The sequence below is a fragment of the Haliotis rufescens genome, unplaced genomic scaffold (assembly GCF_023055435.1).
Source record: "Haliotis rufescens isolate VD_foot unplaced genomic scaffold, xgHalRufe1.0.p SCAF_2, whole genome shotgun sequence".
Taxonomy (NCBI): domain Eukaryota; kingdom Metazoa; phylum Mollusca; class Gastropoda; order Lepetellida; family Haliotidae; genus Haliotis; species Haliotis rufescens.
In genome coordinates this window covers 53,517,715-53,535,472 of record NW_025963890.1, presented here as the reverse complement: position 1 = coordinate 53,535,472, position 17,758 = coordinate 53,517,715, and the positions used below count along the sequence as shown (strand labels likewise).

Genomic DNA, 17,758 nt, shown 5'->3' with positions numbered 1-17,758 from the left:
TTCCTCCTAAATATTTTACAACCCCTTCTAAAAATAAATTTAATGTTCTTATGTCATCCACTAACTTTAAAATCATACGAAATCTAGCAGTCTACATTTACAAAGCTTTTCGACCTCGTTCATTGCATACAGTCTAAATATTTATTTGTATATATGCATGTGTATGGATGTGTATGGATATGGATATATATGTAAAATAGTGGTAATTATCTTTTCTCCTTCTCTCTGTAATTAGTTCTGTGTAATAGGCCTACGGCCTAACACTTTTTGTGAATAAACAATAAATGGAAAATGATACACTGGATTGTCTGGTCCAGACTCGATTATTTACAGACCACTGTCACATAGCTGGAATATTGCTGAGTGCAACGTTAAACAACAAACACAAAATCAACACCAGCACATTATATATCAGTACCCTGCCCAAATAAGACCATCCCAGGGCCCACTTGCACAAAGCGATCTTAGCGATACGACTATCTTAAGTCTGTGTTAGAGTTTGTGAGTTACGATCATCGTAGTTCGAAGATCACTTTGTGCTAGTGGGCCCAGATGCTCTCCTACACAGAGAGGTCTCCTCTCACCTGCATAAACACCTGGGGCACAAGCTATGTTGACATGGTGTGTTCCATGAACAAGTGTTGTCTTATTTGTGTGTTGTGTAACTGGATATGTGTTGTGAAGCTGCCTCCTCCATGCCTGAGTTCTCTGTAGCCTGTGAGTCTGCCAGACATTCCTCTCCAGCACCCACACACACATGACAGGGGAAGCACCTCACTTCATGTGTTGAGTGGTGTGTGGATGTGTTGAAGGAGAGTTGACTTGAACCCATCAACGGACATAGGTCGCAGGCTGACTTACTAGCTATGCTGAGATGACATTGTGGCACTAAGTAGCTATGCTGAGACAACACTGTGGCACTAAGTAGCCATGTGGAGATGACACTGTGGCACTAAGTAGCCATGCTTAGAGGACACTGTGGCGCTAACTAGCTATGCTGAGATGACACTGTGGCACTAAGTAGCCATGCGGAGATGACATTGTGGCACTAAGTAGCCATGCTGAGATGACACTATGGCACTAACTAGCTATGCTGAGATGACACTGTGGCGCTTACTAGCTATGCTGAGACGACACTGTGGCACTAACTAGCTATGCTGAGATGACACTGTGGCAATAACTAGCTATGCTGAGATGACACTGTGGCAATAACTAGCTATGCTGAGATGACATTGTGCAACTAACTAGCTATGCGGAGATGACATTGTGGCACTAAGTAGCCATGCTGAGACGACACTGTGGCACTAACTAGCTATGCTGAGATGACACTGTGGCACTAAATAGCCATGCGGAGATGACACTGTGGCACTAACTAGCTATGCGGAGACGACACTGTGGCACTAAGTAGCTATGCTGAGATGACACTGTGGCACTAAGTAGCTATGCTGAGATGACACTGTGGCACTAAGTAGCTATGCTGAGACGACACTGTGCCACTTACTAGCTATGCTGAAATGACGCTGTGCCACTAACTAGCTATGCTGAGATGACACTGTGGCACTAAGTAGCTATGCTGAGATGACACTGTGGCACTAAGTAGCTATGCTCAGAGGACATTGTGGCACTAAGTAGCTATGCTGAGATGACATTGTGGCACTAAGTAGCCATACTTAGACGACATTGTGGCACTAAGTAGCCATGCTGAGATGACATTGTGGCACTAAGTAGCCATGCTTAGAGGACATTGTGGCACTAAGTAGCTATGCTGAGATGACATTGTGGCACTAAGTAGCTATGCTGAGATGACATTGTGGCACTAAGTAGCCATGCTTAGAGGACATTGTGGCACTAAGTAGCTATGCTGAGATGACATTGTGGCACTAAGAAGCTATAGTGAGATGACATTGTGGCACTAAGTAGCCATGCTTAGAGGACATTGTGGCACTAAGTAGCTATGCTGAGATGACATTGTGACACTAAGTAGCTATGCTGAGATGACATTGTGACACTAAGTAGCTATGCTGAGATACTGTGGTGTGAGTGAGTTAATATTTAAAGTCGCATCGATGTTATTTCAGCAATGTAGCGACGAGTACAAATTGATACATGTACAATTGAGTCATGAATACAAAGTTACATTTAAACATGTTAAAAACATATTTTGGCAGAACAGTATTATTTATACGGTTTAAAACACAGGATATAGGCCACCAGTAACCAAAGCTGGGCCACCTCGCTGGGGATCATGGGGATTTAAAGTACCTGTATTTCCTGCATGGATTTACATCATTACTTCAGCTACTGTGGTTGTGCACATTGCTAGCCAATATGAAAACATGCTTCAGCAGTGGCTTAAAACACTGGTTGATGATAGTTACATCGATTATGACAGGAATTACATCTCACACAGGGGGACGGTACTTTAATCTCCTGGACAGAGTTTTCAATGATCTTTGTTGTTAAAAGCATCACACCAAATGTAAAAACAAGCAATTGCTTACTCACATACCTATTTAAAATTTATGATACCGACAAATTTCTTTCAACATGTTCAAGTAACTTAAGATGAGATGCCTGAGTACATGAAAAAGATATTTCAGATTAACTCTTTGATAATGTGAATCCCTTGCGATTGCAAAATCCACACTGGCAACCAATATATGCTTGATGGTGAACCTTTCTTCACAAGGGATACACTTAGGAGGTTCATCCTCATCTGTTTTAAACGAAGACTGTGGCCAGTCCAACATCGCAGTAAAGTGACAGCATCATTTCTTGATTGACAACCCAAGTAGGCATGACCCATTGTTGATTTAAATTCATGACCTGGGAGCCCCAATTCTTTTGCATGAGATCCGGAGTTTAACTTCTGATGCTTGGTTTGAAATGAGATAAGGAGTGGAGATAACGGTTTGTCAAGAGCTGTTTTGGCTGCAGCATCGGCTTTTGAGTTACCTGTTATGTCTACATGACTTGGCAACCAGCAAAAGACAATGTCACGCAATCTGATCCTTTTACAGTGTGATATGCTGAAGACCTGGGTCCACTTGCACAAAACAATCTTAGCACTACAATTATTCGGCTACAATCACCATCCATTTGCAGATAACTCTTAAGTCGAGTTTAAGATATTTGTACCTTCACCTTTGAAGATTTCGATCTTAGCTATGATCTCAATCTTTAATTCAAGTGGTCTTACAATCGTGCAAAGATCGGTTTGTGCAAGTGGAATAGGACAATTGTATGGTGATTGTAAAGTTGATTGTAGGCACCTGAGGTTGATTGTAACTAAAATTGCTCTGTGCAAGTAGGCCCTGTTCTGCACAGGATGTTCCATGGATTCTTAGTAATAAGGGCCCCGTTACACAGAGCGATCTTAGCGCTACAACTATTGTAAGCCTATGTTAAAGAATGGGAGTTACGATCATCTTAGCGCTAAGGTCGCTTTGTGCAAGTAGGCCCTGTTCTGCACAGGATGGTCCATGGATTCTTAGTAATAAGGGCCCCCGTTACACAGAGTTATCTTAGCGCTACAACTATCATGAGCCTATGCTGAAATATGGGAGTTATGATCATCTTAGCACTTAGTAAAGATAGCTTTGTGCAACAGCTCCCATGAGTGAGTGAGTGAGTATGGTTTTATGCCGCTTTTAGCAGTATTCCAGCAATATCACGGCGGGGGACACCAGAAATGGGCTTCACACATTGTACCCATGTCGGGAATCGAACCCGGGTCTTCGGCGTGACGAGCGAACGCTTTAACGACTAGGCTACCCGACCGCCCCTCACAGGACCCATGAAGAGACATAGATACTGTGATCTTGATAAGGTTCAGTAGACTGAAGTTTGAAGCAGCTAATCTGACCGTTGTATTCCTACTGTAAGACGGAGCCAAGGGAGGAACAGGATGGGTGAATTGCGAATGTTAAGTTTTGTTGTTGATAAGTTCTCTTGTGATAGATAAACACTCTTCCTGCCAGAAATGTGGCTCTGATTTATTTCACAAATAAATTAATGGATTTCTATTGATATGGCATTTGTTCCTGAGTAGATATTATGCCTCAATCTTTGAAATGGTTGTTGGGTTGTTTGATCTCTCTGTTGTTTTGGAAAACATGTTATACAGTGTTGTATTGAAAGGCTGCAGGGGATATGAACATTTTTAATGATTCATGTGAAGGTAGTTTTCTTGTTTTCTATCATAAACATCACCACTTCCATGATCTAGTGGATGGAGTATCTGCCAGGAGAGCAAAAAGTTTGTGGATTGATCTCGTAACAGCATCATACCAAAAGACCTTTTCCCTCTCTTGTCCCTCCCAAACATGCTGAGCATCAGGCCTCTGTGAGAGCAACGCTGAGCATCAGGGCCTAGATTTTCGAAACGATCTTAGCTAAGATAAATCTTAACAACTTACGTTCAAAGATAAGATATCTTAAGGCTAAGATAAGATAGATTTTCGAAACTATCGTAAACCTGTCGCAGATCGTTCAGAGTTACGATACCTGTCGTAACTCTGACAGAGAACTCATTTGTGTTAGAGATTGAAAAAGCGGGGTGTTTCCCAGTGACGTCACAGGGATTTCCCAGCTGCATATGCGTTCAGCATTTAACATGCGTGTTCAAGTCTGATGTTAAGTGATGTATACTGTTTATTTTTATGTTTATGTCAAAAGTCAAGTTTATATTAGTGTAAACACCAACATTATACGTGGAAACACTCAAAACAAAAATTGTTCAGGAAGCTGCGCACCCACAAGCAAGATTTTATGACAATCTAAGCTTGTTAAGTTTGTTTTGTTATTTATGTATCCAATATATTTCACGAATTAACCAAGGACTTAAATACAATATCAAGCTATAAGTATTTAGATGATGAAATTATTTTTTATCTATATAGATCCATAATTCTTTTCAGAATTTACAAGTGACACTAATTTTCGTTCGCAAAGAGAGATAATTTAGGAATTGTCAAGTTATGTTGTCTCATGGAACAAGCCACAAGTTAACGTAAACATACATATAATGTAGTCATTTTCTATCCTTTTAAATTAAGTAGAGCTAATAAACTGATTTGTCTGATTTCATTTAAATCTGACTAAGGAGCGAAATACTTTGTAATGTGTCAAATCTATTCCAGAACGTAGTTCAATGATGTTTGGCTTGTCTGACAGCATTGCTGAGGATCATTTACTAGTATTTGTCCGTTGACCCTAAACGTGACAACGATTTTATTGTCTGAATGGTCTCAAGTATATCTATATATTTTTTAAACATAAAACGGGAAGATGTAGACTTAAATATTAAAAACACCAAAATATTTTAAAACCGGTTTATTGAATGCAAAGATTATTGTGTTGAAAATGTGTATTTTATATTGATCAGTATATTTCATTCAATAAACTTTTTTTTCTGCGAACATATATTGGAATTTGCAAACTATGCTACATTTTGACGAGAACCAGAACGAGCATGGGAACCCATTTTTTATTTGATTTGTTGATACGAAAATCTGTGCTTAACTTTTACTGTCAAAATTTCAGTAAATTGTTATATTTACTTGAATACATCTATATGCCGTTAATCAATGTTTTTAAAGAATGCAATTGTTCAACAAACAGTTTTTAATCATTTTTTTTTCAAATATTTGTCTTTCAAGATGATATAGATAACATAGGTATTGAATTTAAAACGAAACAAATTACAATTACTTTTGCAAGAAAAATATTAGATATTGAAAACAAATATTTGATCACATGTATTTCCTTGTTAAGTCAATAAATACTACACTGTATAGTTAAAATTCAATTATTAAAACCACCCGTCCCACATGATTTTAGATGTAAAAACTTATGCGAAACCTTTATGGTTATTTTTACATATGTAGATTGATATCATTTTATCAAATGCGAAAATAAAGACTAAAGCATTGACACAAATGCGATCCAGAAAATATAACAGCGGAACTCTGCGCTTTATGAAAACTGTACCATTGAGCAAGGTGTCCCGGGCGAGTACAAAGGGAAACCACTCTCAACTAGAGTTTGAACTAAGATTAGCTCCCCCTGAGTTATCAATGAGGTCACGGTCATTACTGTAGCCTGCCGACACCTTCCCTTTTTATCCCTCCCAAATTATCGAAAAGGTATGTTGTTTCACACTTCTTCTGCATGGACTCGGATAGAAATATATTGTAAGCTATCGACTCCACAGTTATGTGGATCGCTGTCGCGATTGAGAAAATTTTTGACGCGAAATCCATGATGCGTTCTTTTTGTTTTCTAAGTGTCAATTTGAATCACTCAGTTTTACCAAATGAAATGTCAATGTTTGAACGTAAAGCAGACTTATTGTTTGGCAAAATATCTATGGAAAAGTATGCCGCCATCTTGGATGAAGATAAAATAAACTTACGACAGGTATAGGGCTATCTTAGATTTACGACAAACTTAAGATATCTTAGGGCTACGATAGTTTCGAAAATAGGCTACGATAGCCTACGATTTCCTTACGATAACTTTACGATAATCTTAGGGCTAAGATCGTTTCGAAAATCTAGGCCCAGGTGTCTGTGAGAGCAGTGCTTAACATCAGGCTACTGGGAGAGCAATGCTGAACATCAGGCCTCTGTGAGAGCAGTGTTGGACATCAGGCCTCTGTGAGAACAATGCTGAGCATCAGGCCTCTGTGAGAACAATGCTGAGCATCAGGTGTTTGTGAGAGCAATGCTGAGCATCAGGCCTCTTCGAGAGCAACATTGAGCATCAGGCCTCTGTGAGAACAATGTTGGACATCAGGCCTCTGTGAGAACAATGCTGAACATCAGGCTACTGTGAGAACAGTGTTGAACATCAGGTCCCTGTGAGAGCACTGCTGAGCATCAGGTGTTTGTGAGAGCAGTGCTGAACATCAGGCCTCTGTGAGAGCAATGCTGAGCATCAGGCCTCTGTGAGAGCAATGCTGAGCATCAGACCACTGTGAGAGCAACGTTGAGCATCAGGCCTGTGAGAACAATCCTGAGTATCAGGCGTCTTTGAGAGCAGTGCTGAGCATCAGGCAACTGTGAGAGCAATGCTGAACATCAGGCTTCTATGAGAACAATGTTGAACATCAGGCCTCTGTGAGAACAATGCTGAACATCAGGCCTCTGTGAGAGCAATGCTGAGCATCAGGCCTCTGTGAGAGCAATGTTGAGCATCAGGCCACTGTGAGAACAATCCTGAGCATCAGGCCTCTTCGAGAGCAGTGCTGAGCATCAGGCCTCTGTGAGAGCAATGCTGAACATCAGGCTTCTGTGAGAACAATTTTGGACATCTGGCCTCTGTGAGAACAATGCTGAGCATCAGGCCTCTGTGAGAGCAACACTGAACATCAGGTCCCTGTGAGAGCAACGCTGAACATCAGGTCCCTGTGAGAGCAGTGCTGGACATCAGACCACTGTGAGAGCAGCGCTGAGCATCAGGCCTCTGTGAGAGCAATCCTGAATAGCAGACCTCTGTGAGAGCAACGCTGAGCATCAGGCCTCTGTGGGAGCAATGCTGAACATCAGACCTCTGTGAGTTACAGACATCTGTGAGCTGATGCTGACAATACATTTCGGTGCAGTGCAAGATCAGAACAAATGTACATTTCAGAGATTGACAATGTTGACATTGACACATCATGGCCTATTTTGTCCACGCTGGAATATTTGCTATAGATAAAGGAGGACAACTACCAGTGGTGTTATAGGGCCTGATAGTTGTCTCCAGTCAGTAGGGGAGAGATTGGTGTGTATGGGCCTGATAGTTGTCACCAGTGCATTCAAGTATTTATACTCCACATTGTCATCATCTGATGAAGAGATCCAGTGTATGTACACCTGCTATTGGCCACCCCTGCTGTGAGTAGAGGACTTATCACCCAGACTGCGATAGGGTGATGCTTCTGTGGAGCTCCGCAGCCAGTTAATGTCAAGGGCTTGCCCTGAGTCTGAGAGGCTTAGACTCAGACAGACACAGTACAACAGAGTGTACACAGAGGGCAGTAGGACGACACTCGCTGGAGTTTCCCAGGATAGTCACCTCCACCTTGTTCCTTGTGGAAATGTCAGCTAATACACTGCAGACACTGGAACTGTTTGATAACTGTTGTTCCCTGCCATTGTGGTATATATCTGAATAAGCATTGTATTGAGTGACCTTGGAGGGTGTAAGCTTGACAGCAGTGGCGGTCTTTCAGCTGACATTCATCACACATGCACAAATTAGACAAGCTCCATGTTTTGTCATTTAAGAGATTGCATCTATTCCATAATGGAATGCCTTCTGAAATAAATATTATCTTATCTTATCTTCTGTATTAGCTGATAATTAATCAATGTTCACAGTATAGGAGATTGAAGGCTCCAAAACTCAACTTTAATTATTCCAGCTATTTGACTTGATTTGAAAGTTCAAAACCTCAAAACTGGTCTCATTAAGGATGAGTGAAAAAAACCACCTCTACACTAAGAAGGGTTTGAGTATATATAGGTAAAGTGTATACAGGTATTGGCACTGGTCACAACATGTGTGTACACCCCCTGAATATACTCATTATGTCATTGAAGAAAACTTTGTTGATGTGTATGCAGATGTCTGTGCTTGCTGTGTGTGAGTTGACACATGTTACAGCTGTTTGACTGGGCATTAACTAATATATTGTCAGTTAATCACCACTTTGTAATGACAGATCTGTGCAAAACTCACAGCTCTCTCACTGGTTGCTGTCTTCAGGACAATGGCAGAATGCTTGAGGCTGCCACATGTATACATTAGATGATGTTTACATTAGATGATGTTTTCATCAGATGATGTTTACATTAGATGATGTTTACTTTAGAACATGTTTACATAAGAACATGTTTACATAAGACCATATTTAACTATTAGACAATGTTTATATTATACCATGTTTACGTTAGACCATGTAAACATTAGACCATGTAAACATTAGACCATGTATGCATGAGACCATGTTTACGTAAGACCATGTATACATTAGACCATATTTAAGTATTAGGCAATGTTTATGTTAGACCATGTATACATTAGACCATGTATACATCAGACCATGTAAACATTAGACCATGTAATCATTAGACCATGTAAACATTAGACCATGTATACATTAGACCATGTTTACATAAGACCATGTTTACATTAGACCATGTATACATCAGACCATGTAAACATTAGACCATGTTTACATAAGACCATGTATACATTAGACCATGTTTACATAAGACCATGTTTACAGTACAGTCTGCGTGGCACTAAAGCCCTAATCAGGTTCATCCATAGACATGATAGATGTGATTTCAGTGGAAGGGATGCTGCTTTTCCCAGCATCCACCGTCCTGCAGCTAGGAAGTGTTGAGCTAGACCCTATCTGCCTCCTATCGGCATCATGCCACCTGATAGGTGCTGTACAAAACACTGACACTTTTACAGCAGCACTGGCATTAGGGAGTATTTGCATACTGGTATGAACCAGGCCATTAAACCATGTGAATAGGAAACTGTTTTTGTGGACTCTCAATGGATGTTTAGTGTGACTGTAAGGTGGTCATCTCCAGAGTATAGAGTTGGGACAGTAAACAAAATAGGTCCAGGAATTAATGGAGGCTGCACAGTATTGAGACAGGCCGTCACAACAGTGAATATAACTTTACCTATGTACCAGGTGAAGTTATAGTCACTGTAGTGACAGCCCATGTACCAGGTGAAGTTATAGTCACTGTTGTGACGGCCCATGTGCCAGATGAAGTTATAGTCACCGTTGTGACGGCCTATGTACCAGGTGAAGTTATAGTCACTGTTGTGACGGCCTATGTACCAGGTGAAGTTATAGTCACTGTTGTGACGGCCTATGTACCAGGTGAAGTTATAGTCACTGTTGTGACAGCCTATGTACCAGGTGAAGTTATAGTCACTGTTGTGACAGCCTATGTACCAGGTGAAGTTATAGTCACTGTTGTGACAGCCTATGTACCAGGTGAAGTTATAGTCACTGTTGTGACGGCCTATGTACCAGGTGAAGTTATAGTCACTGTTGTGACGGCCCATGTGGTCTGTCCATGCTACCTGTGTAGTGGTCTGTCCATGCTACCTGTGTAGTGGTCTGTCCATGCTACCTGTGTAGTGGTCTCTCCGTGCTACAGGTGTAGTGGTCTGTCCGTGCTACAGGTGTAGTGGTCTGTCCATGCTACCTGTGTAGTGGTCTGTCCATGCTACCTGTGTAGTGGTCTGTCCGTGCTACAGGTGTAGTAGTCTGTCCATGCTACCTGTGTAGTGGTCTGTCCATGCTACCTGTGTATTGGTCTGTCCGTGCTACCTGTGTAGTGGTCTGTCCGTGCTACCTGTGTAGTGGTCTTTCCAATGCTACAGGTGTAGTAGTCTGTCCATGCTACCTGTGTAGAAGTCTGTCAAATGCTACAGGTGCAGTGGTCTGTCCAATGCTACAGGTGTAGTGGTCTGTCCAATGCTACAGGTGTAGTGGTCTGTCCAATGCTACAGGTGTAGTGGTCTGTCCAATGCTACATTTGTAGTGGTCTTTCCATGCTACAGGTGCAGTAGTCTGTCCAATGCTACAGGTGTAGTGGTCTGTCAAATGCTACAGGTGTAGTGGTCTGTCCAATGCTACAGGTGTAGTGGTCTGTCCATGCTACAGGTGTAGTGGTCTGTCAAATGCTACAGGTGCAGTAGTCTGTCCAATGCTACAGGTGTAGTGGTCTGTCCAATGCTACAGGTGTAGTGGTCTGTCCAATGCTACAGGGGTAGTGGTCTGTCCATGCTACAGGTGCAGTAGTCTGTCCAATGCTACAGGTGTAGTGGTCTGTCAAATGCTACAGGTGTAGTGGTCTGTCCAATGCTACAGGTGCAGTAGTCTGTCCAATGCTACAGGTGTAGTGGTCTGTCCAATGCTACAGATGTTTCCAGTGCACAAGGTATTGATGTTTATTGCATCAGTTTCTTGTTGGATGAGTCAGGCACTAAGTGAATGGCTGTAAGATTATGCCTCATGAGCAACTTAGCAGCTATTAGCAGTGATAGATGTTGGTCTGCAAGTGGTATTATGTTTTGGCACATTGTCAGTTATCGACGTTACCTACATTGTCTGAACAGCTGTTGATATAACGTGAGAGCATGGGTATGTAGGTTCCTTCTACAACATAGTTATGTAGCCATTAACGATGTGGTTTGATGTGATGTTTTCTTGATAACATCGTCTCATATGTGTTTCCATGTTGATGTTGGCTGCACAGGCAGTGAAGTCAAAGCATATAACATTCCTGTTGCCAGAGATATTTCCTTAGGTGAGAAGCAACCATTTATATCATCATTGAGTGCTGACAGTGTTTGGCTTGATGGAGCGTCCCTCCGTGTTTAGCATCACCACCTAAGGCAGACTCACAAACATAGGGTCATCATCCCTGTCAGCCAGAATCTCCAGGGGTGCTGCCTCAAATATTGATTCTTGCCTCTTCTTCCACACTGTCACCCATAATGTACAAGAGAAGAAGGGTCAAGTTGACATCACTGTGATGGTGGGGTTGTGTTGACATCAGTGTGATGGTGGGGTTGTGTTGACATCACTGTGATGGTGGGGTTGTGTTGACATCAGTGTGATGGTGGGGTTGTGTTGACATCAATGTGATGGTGGGGTTGTGTTGACATCAATGTGATGGTGGGGTTGTGTTGACATCGATGTGATGGTGGGGTTGTGTTGACATCGATGTGATGGTGGGGTTTTGTTGACATCAGTGTGATGGTGGGGTTTTGTTGACATCAGTGTGATGGTGGGGTTGTGTTGACATCAATGTGATGGTGGGGTTGTGTTGACATCAGTGTGATGGTGGGGTTGTGTTGACATCAGTGTGATGGTGGGGTTGCGTTGACATCACTGTGATGGTGGGGTTGTGTTGACATCACTGTGATGGTGGGGTTGTGTTGACATCACTGTGATGGTGGGGTTTTGTTGACATCACTGTGATGGTGGGGTTGTGTTGACATCAGTGTGATGGTGGGATTGTGTTGACATCACTGTGATGGTGGGGTTGTGTTGACATCACTGTGATGGTGGGGTTTTGTTGACATCACTGTGATGGTGGGGTTGTGTTGACATCAGTGTGATGGTGGGATTGTGTTGACATCACTGTGATGGTGGGGTTGTGTTGACATCACTGTGATGGTAGGGTTGTGTTGACATCAGTGTGATGGTGGGGTTGTGGTGACATCAGTGTGATGGTGGGGTTGTGTTGACATCACTGTGATGGTGGGGTTGTGTTGACATCGATGTGATGGTGGGGTTGTGTTGACATCACTGTGATGGTGGGGTTGTGTTGACATCAGTGTGATGGTGGGGTTGTGTTGACATCAATGTGATGGTGGGGTTGTGGTGACATCACTGTGATGGTGGGGCTGTGTTGACATCAATGTGATGGTGGGGTTTTGTTGACATCAGTGTGATGGTGGGGTTGTGTTGACATCGATGTGATGGTGGGGTTGTGGTGACATCAGTGTGATGGTGGGGTTGTGTTGACATAAATGTGATGGTGGGGTTGTGGTGACATCAGTGTGATGGTGGGATTGTGTTGACATCAATGTGATGGTGGGGTTGTGGTGACATCGATGTGATGGTGGGGCTGTGGTGACATCGATGTGATGGTGGGGTTGTGTTGACATCACTGTGATGGTGGGGTTGTGTTGACATCAGTGTGATGGTGGGGTTGTGTTGACATCACTGTGATGGTGGGGTTGTGTTGACATCACTGTGATGGTGGGGTTGTGTTGAATGGATTGTGCAGATGGTGAGTGAGTGTAGTTGGTTTTAACACTGCTTTACCCATGACTCTCCCTACGAGACATGAATGCAGATTCAACTAATCAATTTTAAAAAACATCCATCGTAAGGATGACACGTGAGACATTAGGTTCAGTCGTTTGCAGTGTTGGTTCTGAAGTCTGTTTTCAAGTCACTGACAATGTCTGCAAAGTCTGTGTTTCCTGGGCATATATTTCTGTTGTACCATTAGTATGAGCAAATTCAGCTTTCAAAAGTTTCCTCCAAATAACTGCCATGTGCTGGTAGACCTGCAGGATGTAATAATCAAGACAGATCAGGCTGCTTTAGAACCTGCCAGACATAGCTGGTGACTTGATTTCCATGCAACTTCTTTCATCATCATTTGTGAGGAAATGCCACAATGTTTATAATCCCCAGACCATCCCCAGAATAGCCTGCTTGCCAGGCAGAAGTATTTCAATGTTCAGAAACCTAACTACACCAAGGTGAATATGTAGATTGTGCCTGACCGTGTGTCAGTTATGACGTATTGTGCCTGATTCAGCACTCTTGTACCTGCAGTCGGACTTCATGAATGTGCCTCTGAACTTTGGGGAATCAAGTTGTGATCATGACTGGGATGTCGGAAAACTCTTTTGGCTCCTCAAATGAGAATCAGTTGTGTGAAAACATGGCCCCACTGAATGTTTATTGACATGTTGGTGGCAACAGGTTGCCTTGTGAAAGGTTAGTGAAGCACATTACATCCAGTTTGTGGTAGGGGCTGCATCTCAGGCGACTGTATCTTGTATGTGGCTCGAAGGAGAAGTTGTTGATATGACGTCTATGGAAAGCAGTGCTATCTCAAACACCTGAAATACCCCCAGAGGAGTTGTTAGCTCACCTGAACATTCCCATTCCATGAAGCTTGACATGCACGTCCATCACCTGCCCATCATCATGACCTATAAGTATTCAACATTTCCTCTGATCCAAACGATATTCCAGAGACATTTGGTATAGCTATAACTAGGAATAACAGAGAGATGAGAGACATGGTACACACACATGGTACACACATGGTACACACATGGTACAGGGGCATGGTACAGACATGGTACAGAGACATTGTACACATGGTACATAGACATGTTCAGACATGATACAGAGACTTGGTACAGAGACTTGGTACAGACATGGACTGGCATGTGGTACATATACAAGGTACAGAAACATGGTACAGACATGTTAGGGTACAGATACATGTTTCAGACTTGTACATAGACCTGGTTCAGACATGGTACATACACATACTACAGACACATACTAGCACATATGTATACGTGGTATAGCTACTTCTTAGACACGTGGTCTGCATCATCCATGGTATATCCCTTGTTGCTGGCCTTTATGAAAGCTGACAACCCACCCAGGCAGAAGGAAAGTCCCAGTGGTAAACTGACTTGCTTGCCTCAACAGCCAAGTAAAAATAATAATAATAACACTAACAGAACCCAGTGTTTCCTAATAGTGGTATGAATTGCTACAATGTTTCCTAATGGTGATATGTATTGCTCCAGTGTTTCCTAATAGTGGTATCTATTGTTCCAGTGTTTCCTAATAGTGGTATGTATTGAACCAGAGTTTCTTAGTAGTGGTATTTATTGCTCCAGTGTTATTTGAAGGCCAGGACAAAAAAGCATGTTCTAGATTGGTTGATTTGAGGGGCATGGCTGAGGTTTGCCAGCTGTGAAAGGTCTGCTTGAACATTGTTGTAACATTGTAGCACTTGGTCAATACTTGGTGTTATATTATGGCCATATGGCCCAGTCATTGTAAGCCTATTGATTGCAGGGAGTTTGATTTATTCCCGGCTACGTTAATTTAAGATATAATTCCTACCTTAATGACTAAGTACCTGCGACATTTCTGGTCCTGAAATCAGCAGAATAATGAACTCTGACCAATATTTACCAAGACTAGACATGTTTTTCAAATATATCATGAAACAACATTATTAATGAAAATATATAGATGTTAGCTTCACAGAGGATATGGATATTAGATTCAGGGGATATAGATGTTACCTTCACTGAGTATATGGATGTGAACTGTGACAGGAGAGCAAGTAGACACTGAAATCATGGGCAGATTGACATTTGCCTAATGTAAATATCGACTGCCACTCTTCTGGTGAAGCATGGTAGCCAGTGGTCAGTATTTTGTGTTTGACTGGGTCACACCATTCAATAAACACTGACAGGGCGATATTGCCAGCATTTACAGGGGTATACAGTTTCCATGCTGGGTTGATACTCCACACTCTTGAGGCTATGCCAACACATATTCCCCCTGAGGAAAGACGTAGTGTTCTCAGGTTGTAGGTCTTGATGCCTCCTTGACATATCGGAGCTCATTGACTTAGTTGAGATTAATAACGATCCTTTGTATTGTAACCAGTTGGACTCTGCTTTTCTTTGTTTTTTTTCTGAAAACTGTTCATAAGTGATAAGGTAGCACAGTCGTTTGTGTGTTCACTTGTTCAAGATTGTTTTCATGTTTTGTGTAGCTCAGTGCTTGTTTTCCTGGGTCGCCATCAGGGTCGGAAGAATAGGTTTTCAGCAACCAATGCTTGTCATAAGGGCAACTAACGTGATCAGGTGGTCAGGCTTGCTGATTTGGTTAATGCATTGTCATCATATAGACTGCTGTCATATATGTGGCATTAAACAACAAACAAACAAACAACAACAGCAACAATCTTGGTGTCTCGTATGGCTGGTTACACACAATAACAATGCACTGTTGCCTTCAAGTTGCGATGATGATGATGATGATGATGATGATGATGATGATGATGATGTTTAATGCACAAGTGACGGTATGTTTCAGGAGGGGACAACTCCGCTGATCCTGGCGGCAGCCAACAACCACTTGGAGTGTGTGAGGGAGCTGCTCCGACAAGGGGCCGACTCTGCAGCCAGGAGACTGGTGAGGAGATTTGAATGTTCTGGAAATACTTGTGACTGATATTGAAGCTCAAATTTACTCTCAAGGTCATACGGTAAAAAATGTATGATGTTCACAAAAACTTAAGAAGTGTCAATTGTAGCGAGAGGAAATTTGCTACATACCCTTAGGATGGCACACTGAAGTATAGTTTTCAGCAACCTTCATTGAAGGCCAGGATAATTGAAATGGTCTTTCTTGAGGCATAGCTCTGCTTCTTTGAGTACTGAACCAACCTCTGTAAGAGCCTATTTGCATGTTTTCAAGCATGTGATTGTCTGAAATTGAGAGTCAAGTTCATGAAACTGGAAGTCCACCAAACTTTCTTATAACATAGCAACAACATGAGACTTTATTTTTTTAAGCTTTCTTGCATTGGGCTAAAACTGGAAATGTATATCTCAGTAAAACAGAAATGCTTATATGATAGCCCCTTGCCCTGTTACTGAGTAGCCTCTTGCCCTGTTACTGAGTAGCCCCTTGCCCTGTTACTGGGTAGCCCCTTGCCCTGTTACTGGGTAGCCCCTTGCCCTAGTACTGGGTAGCCCCTTGCCCTGTTACTGAGTAGCCCCTTGCCCTGTTACTGAGTAGCCCCTTGCCCTAGTACTGGGTAGCCCCTTGCCCTGTTACTGGAGTAGCCCCTTGCCCTGTTACTGGAGTAGCCCCTTGCCCTGTTACTGAGTAGCCCCTTGCTCTGTAACTGAGTAGCCCCTTGCCCTGTTACTGGGTAGCCCCTTGCCCTGTTACTGGGTAGCCCCTTGCCCTGTTACTGAGTAGCCCCTTGCCCTGTTACTGGAGTAGCCCCTTGCCCTGTTACTAGGTAGCCCCTTGCCCTGTTACTGAGTAGCCCCTTGCCCTGTTACTGGTTAGCCCCTTGCCCTGTTACTGGGAAGCACCTTGCCCTGTTACTGGGTAGCCTCTTGCCCTGTTATTGGTTGGCCACGTGTCCTGTTACTGGGTAGCACCTTGCCCTGTTACTGGGTAGCCCCTTGCCCTGTTACTGAGTAGCCCCTTGCCCTGTTACTAGGTAGCCCCTTGCCCTGTTATTGGTTGGCACCTTGCCCTGTTACTGTGTAGCACCTTGCCCTGTTACTGTGTAGCACCTTGCCCTGTTACTGTGTAGCACCTTGCCCTGTTACTGTGTAGCCCCTTGCCCTGTTACTGGGTAGCCCCTTGTCCTGTTACTGGGTAGCCAGAATAGCCATAGCCAGAATACACAAAATTGAACGGTGGAAACTGGCATCTTATGGTGTGAGAACAGCCTCAACAGAAATTATGGCTGTGATGTAACAGAAGTAGTTTTCTTAGAGTTATAGACAATGATAACTTTTGTTTGATGTCACTATTGCACAGAAACTCTAAAAGGCGTGTGTTTAATTAGGGCTGGGATGAATCCAAATTAACTACCCGGGGACCCGACCCCCTTCTACCCGACCCCCTTCTACCCGACCCTACCCAGGTAATCGCTGTCAAAAGCTATTTAGATACATGCATAAAACGATATGATTATGCACACGCTGAAGTTGTCAGCAGTTTTATCTTTACTCAAACATAAAAGTCAGAAGGAATGTGTGTCAGAAAGAAATGCAAACATTTAGCGACTTCTATTTGTTGTGTAACCATGGAGTTTGACTGTTATGATCATAAACAATATGTCACTTTACTAACCACAGGTGCGACTGTTTGATGTATTTTATTAAGCAGTTAGTGTCTGGTGTAACATTGCCATGACCGGTATTTGCAATTACTCCAGGCAGGTTTAAAGTCAACGAAAATAGTGCCACGTAATCTCAGTTCCCCCTCATTCTGCCTGTGCTGTAATACTTAGTTGTCAGGACATAGAACCAGTCCCTGTGCCAGTCCCTGTACAGAGCCCGGCTCCACAAGCCGATCTCTGTGCAAAGTTGATCGTAACTCCCATCTTTTAGCATTAGCTTTAGG

At 42.7% G+C, this 17,758-nt stretch overlaps 1 protein-coding gene across 12 annotated transcripts in view; it reads left to right on the top strand.

Moving 5' to 3' along the window:
- LOC124143042 (ankyrin repeat domain-containing protein 29-like) overlaps positions 1 to 17,758 on the top strand; it is a 50,375-nt gene that overhangs the window by 18,925 nt on the left and 13,692 nt on the right. For all 12 annotated transcript variants that reach the window (XM_048400157.1, XM_048400154.1, XM_048400153.1 and 9 more), the window contains one exon: positions 15,701 to 15,799. In XM_048400157.1, coding sequence (XP_048256114.1) covers positions 15,701 to 15,799 — 99 coding nt within the window. The remainder of the gene's footprint in view (positions 1 to 15,700; positions 15,800 to 17,758) is intronic.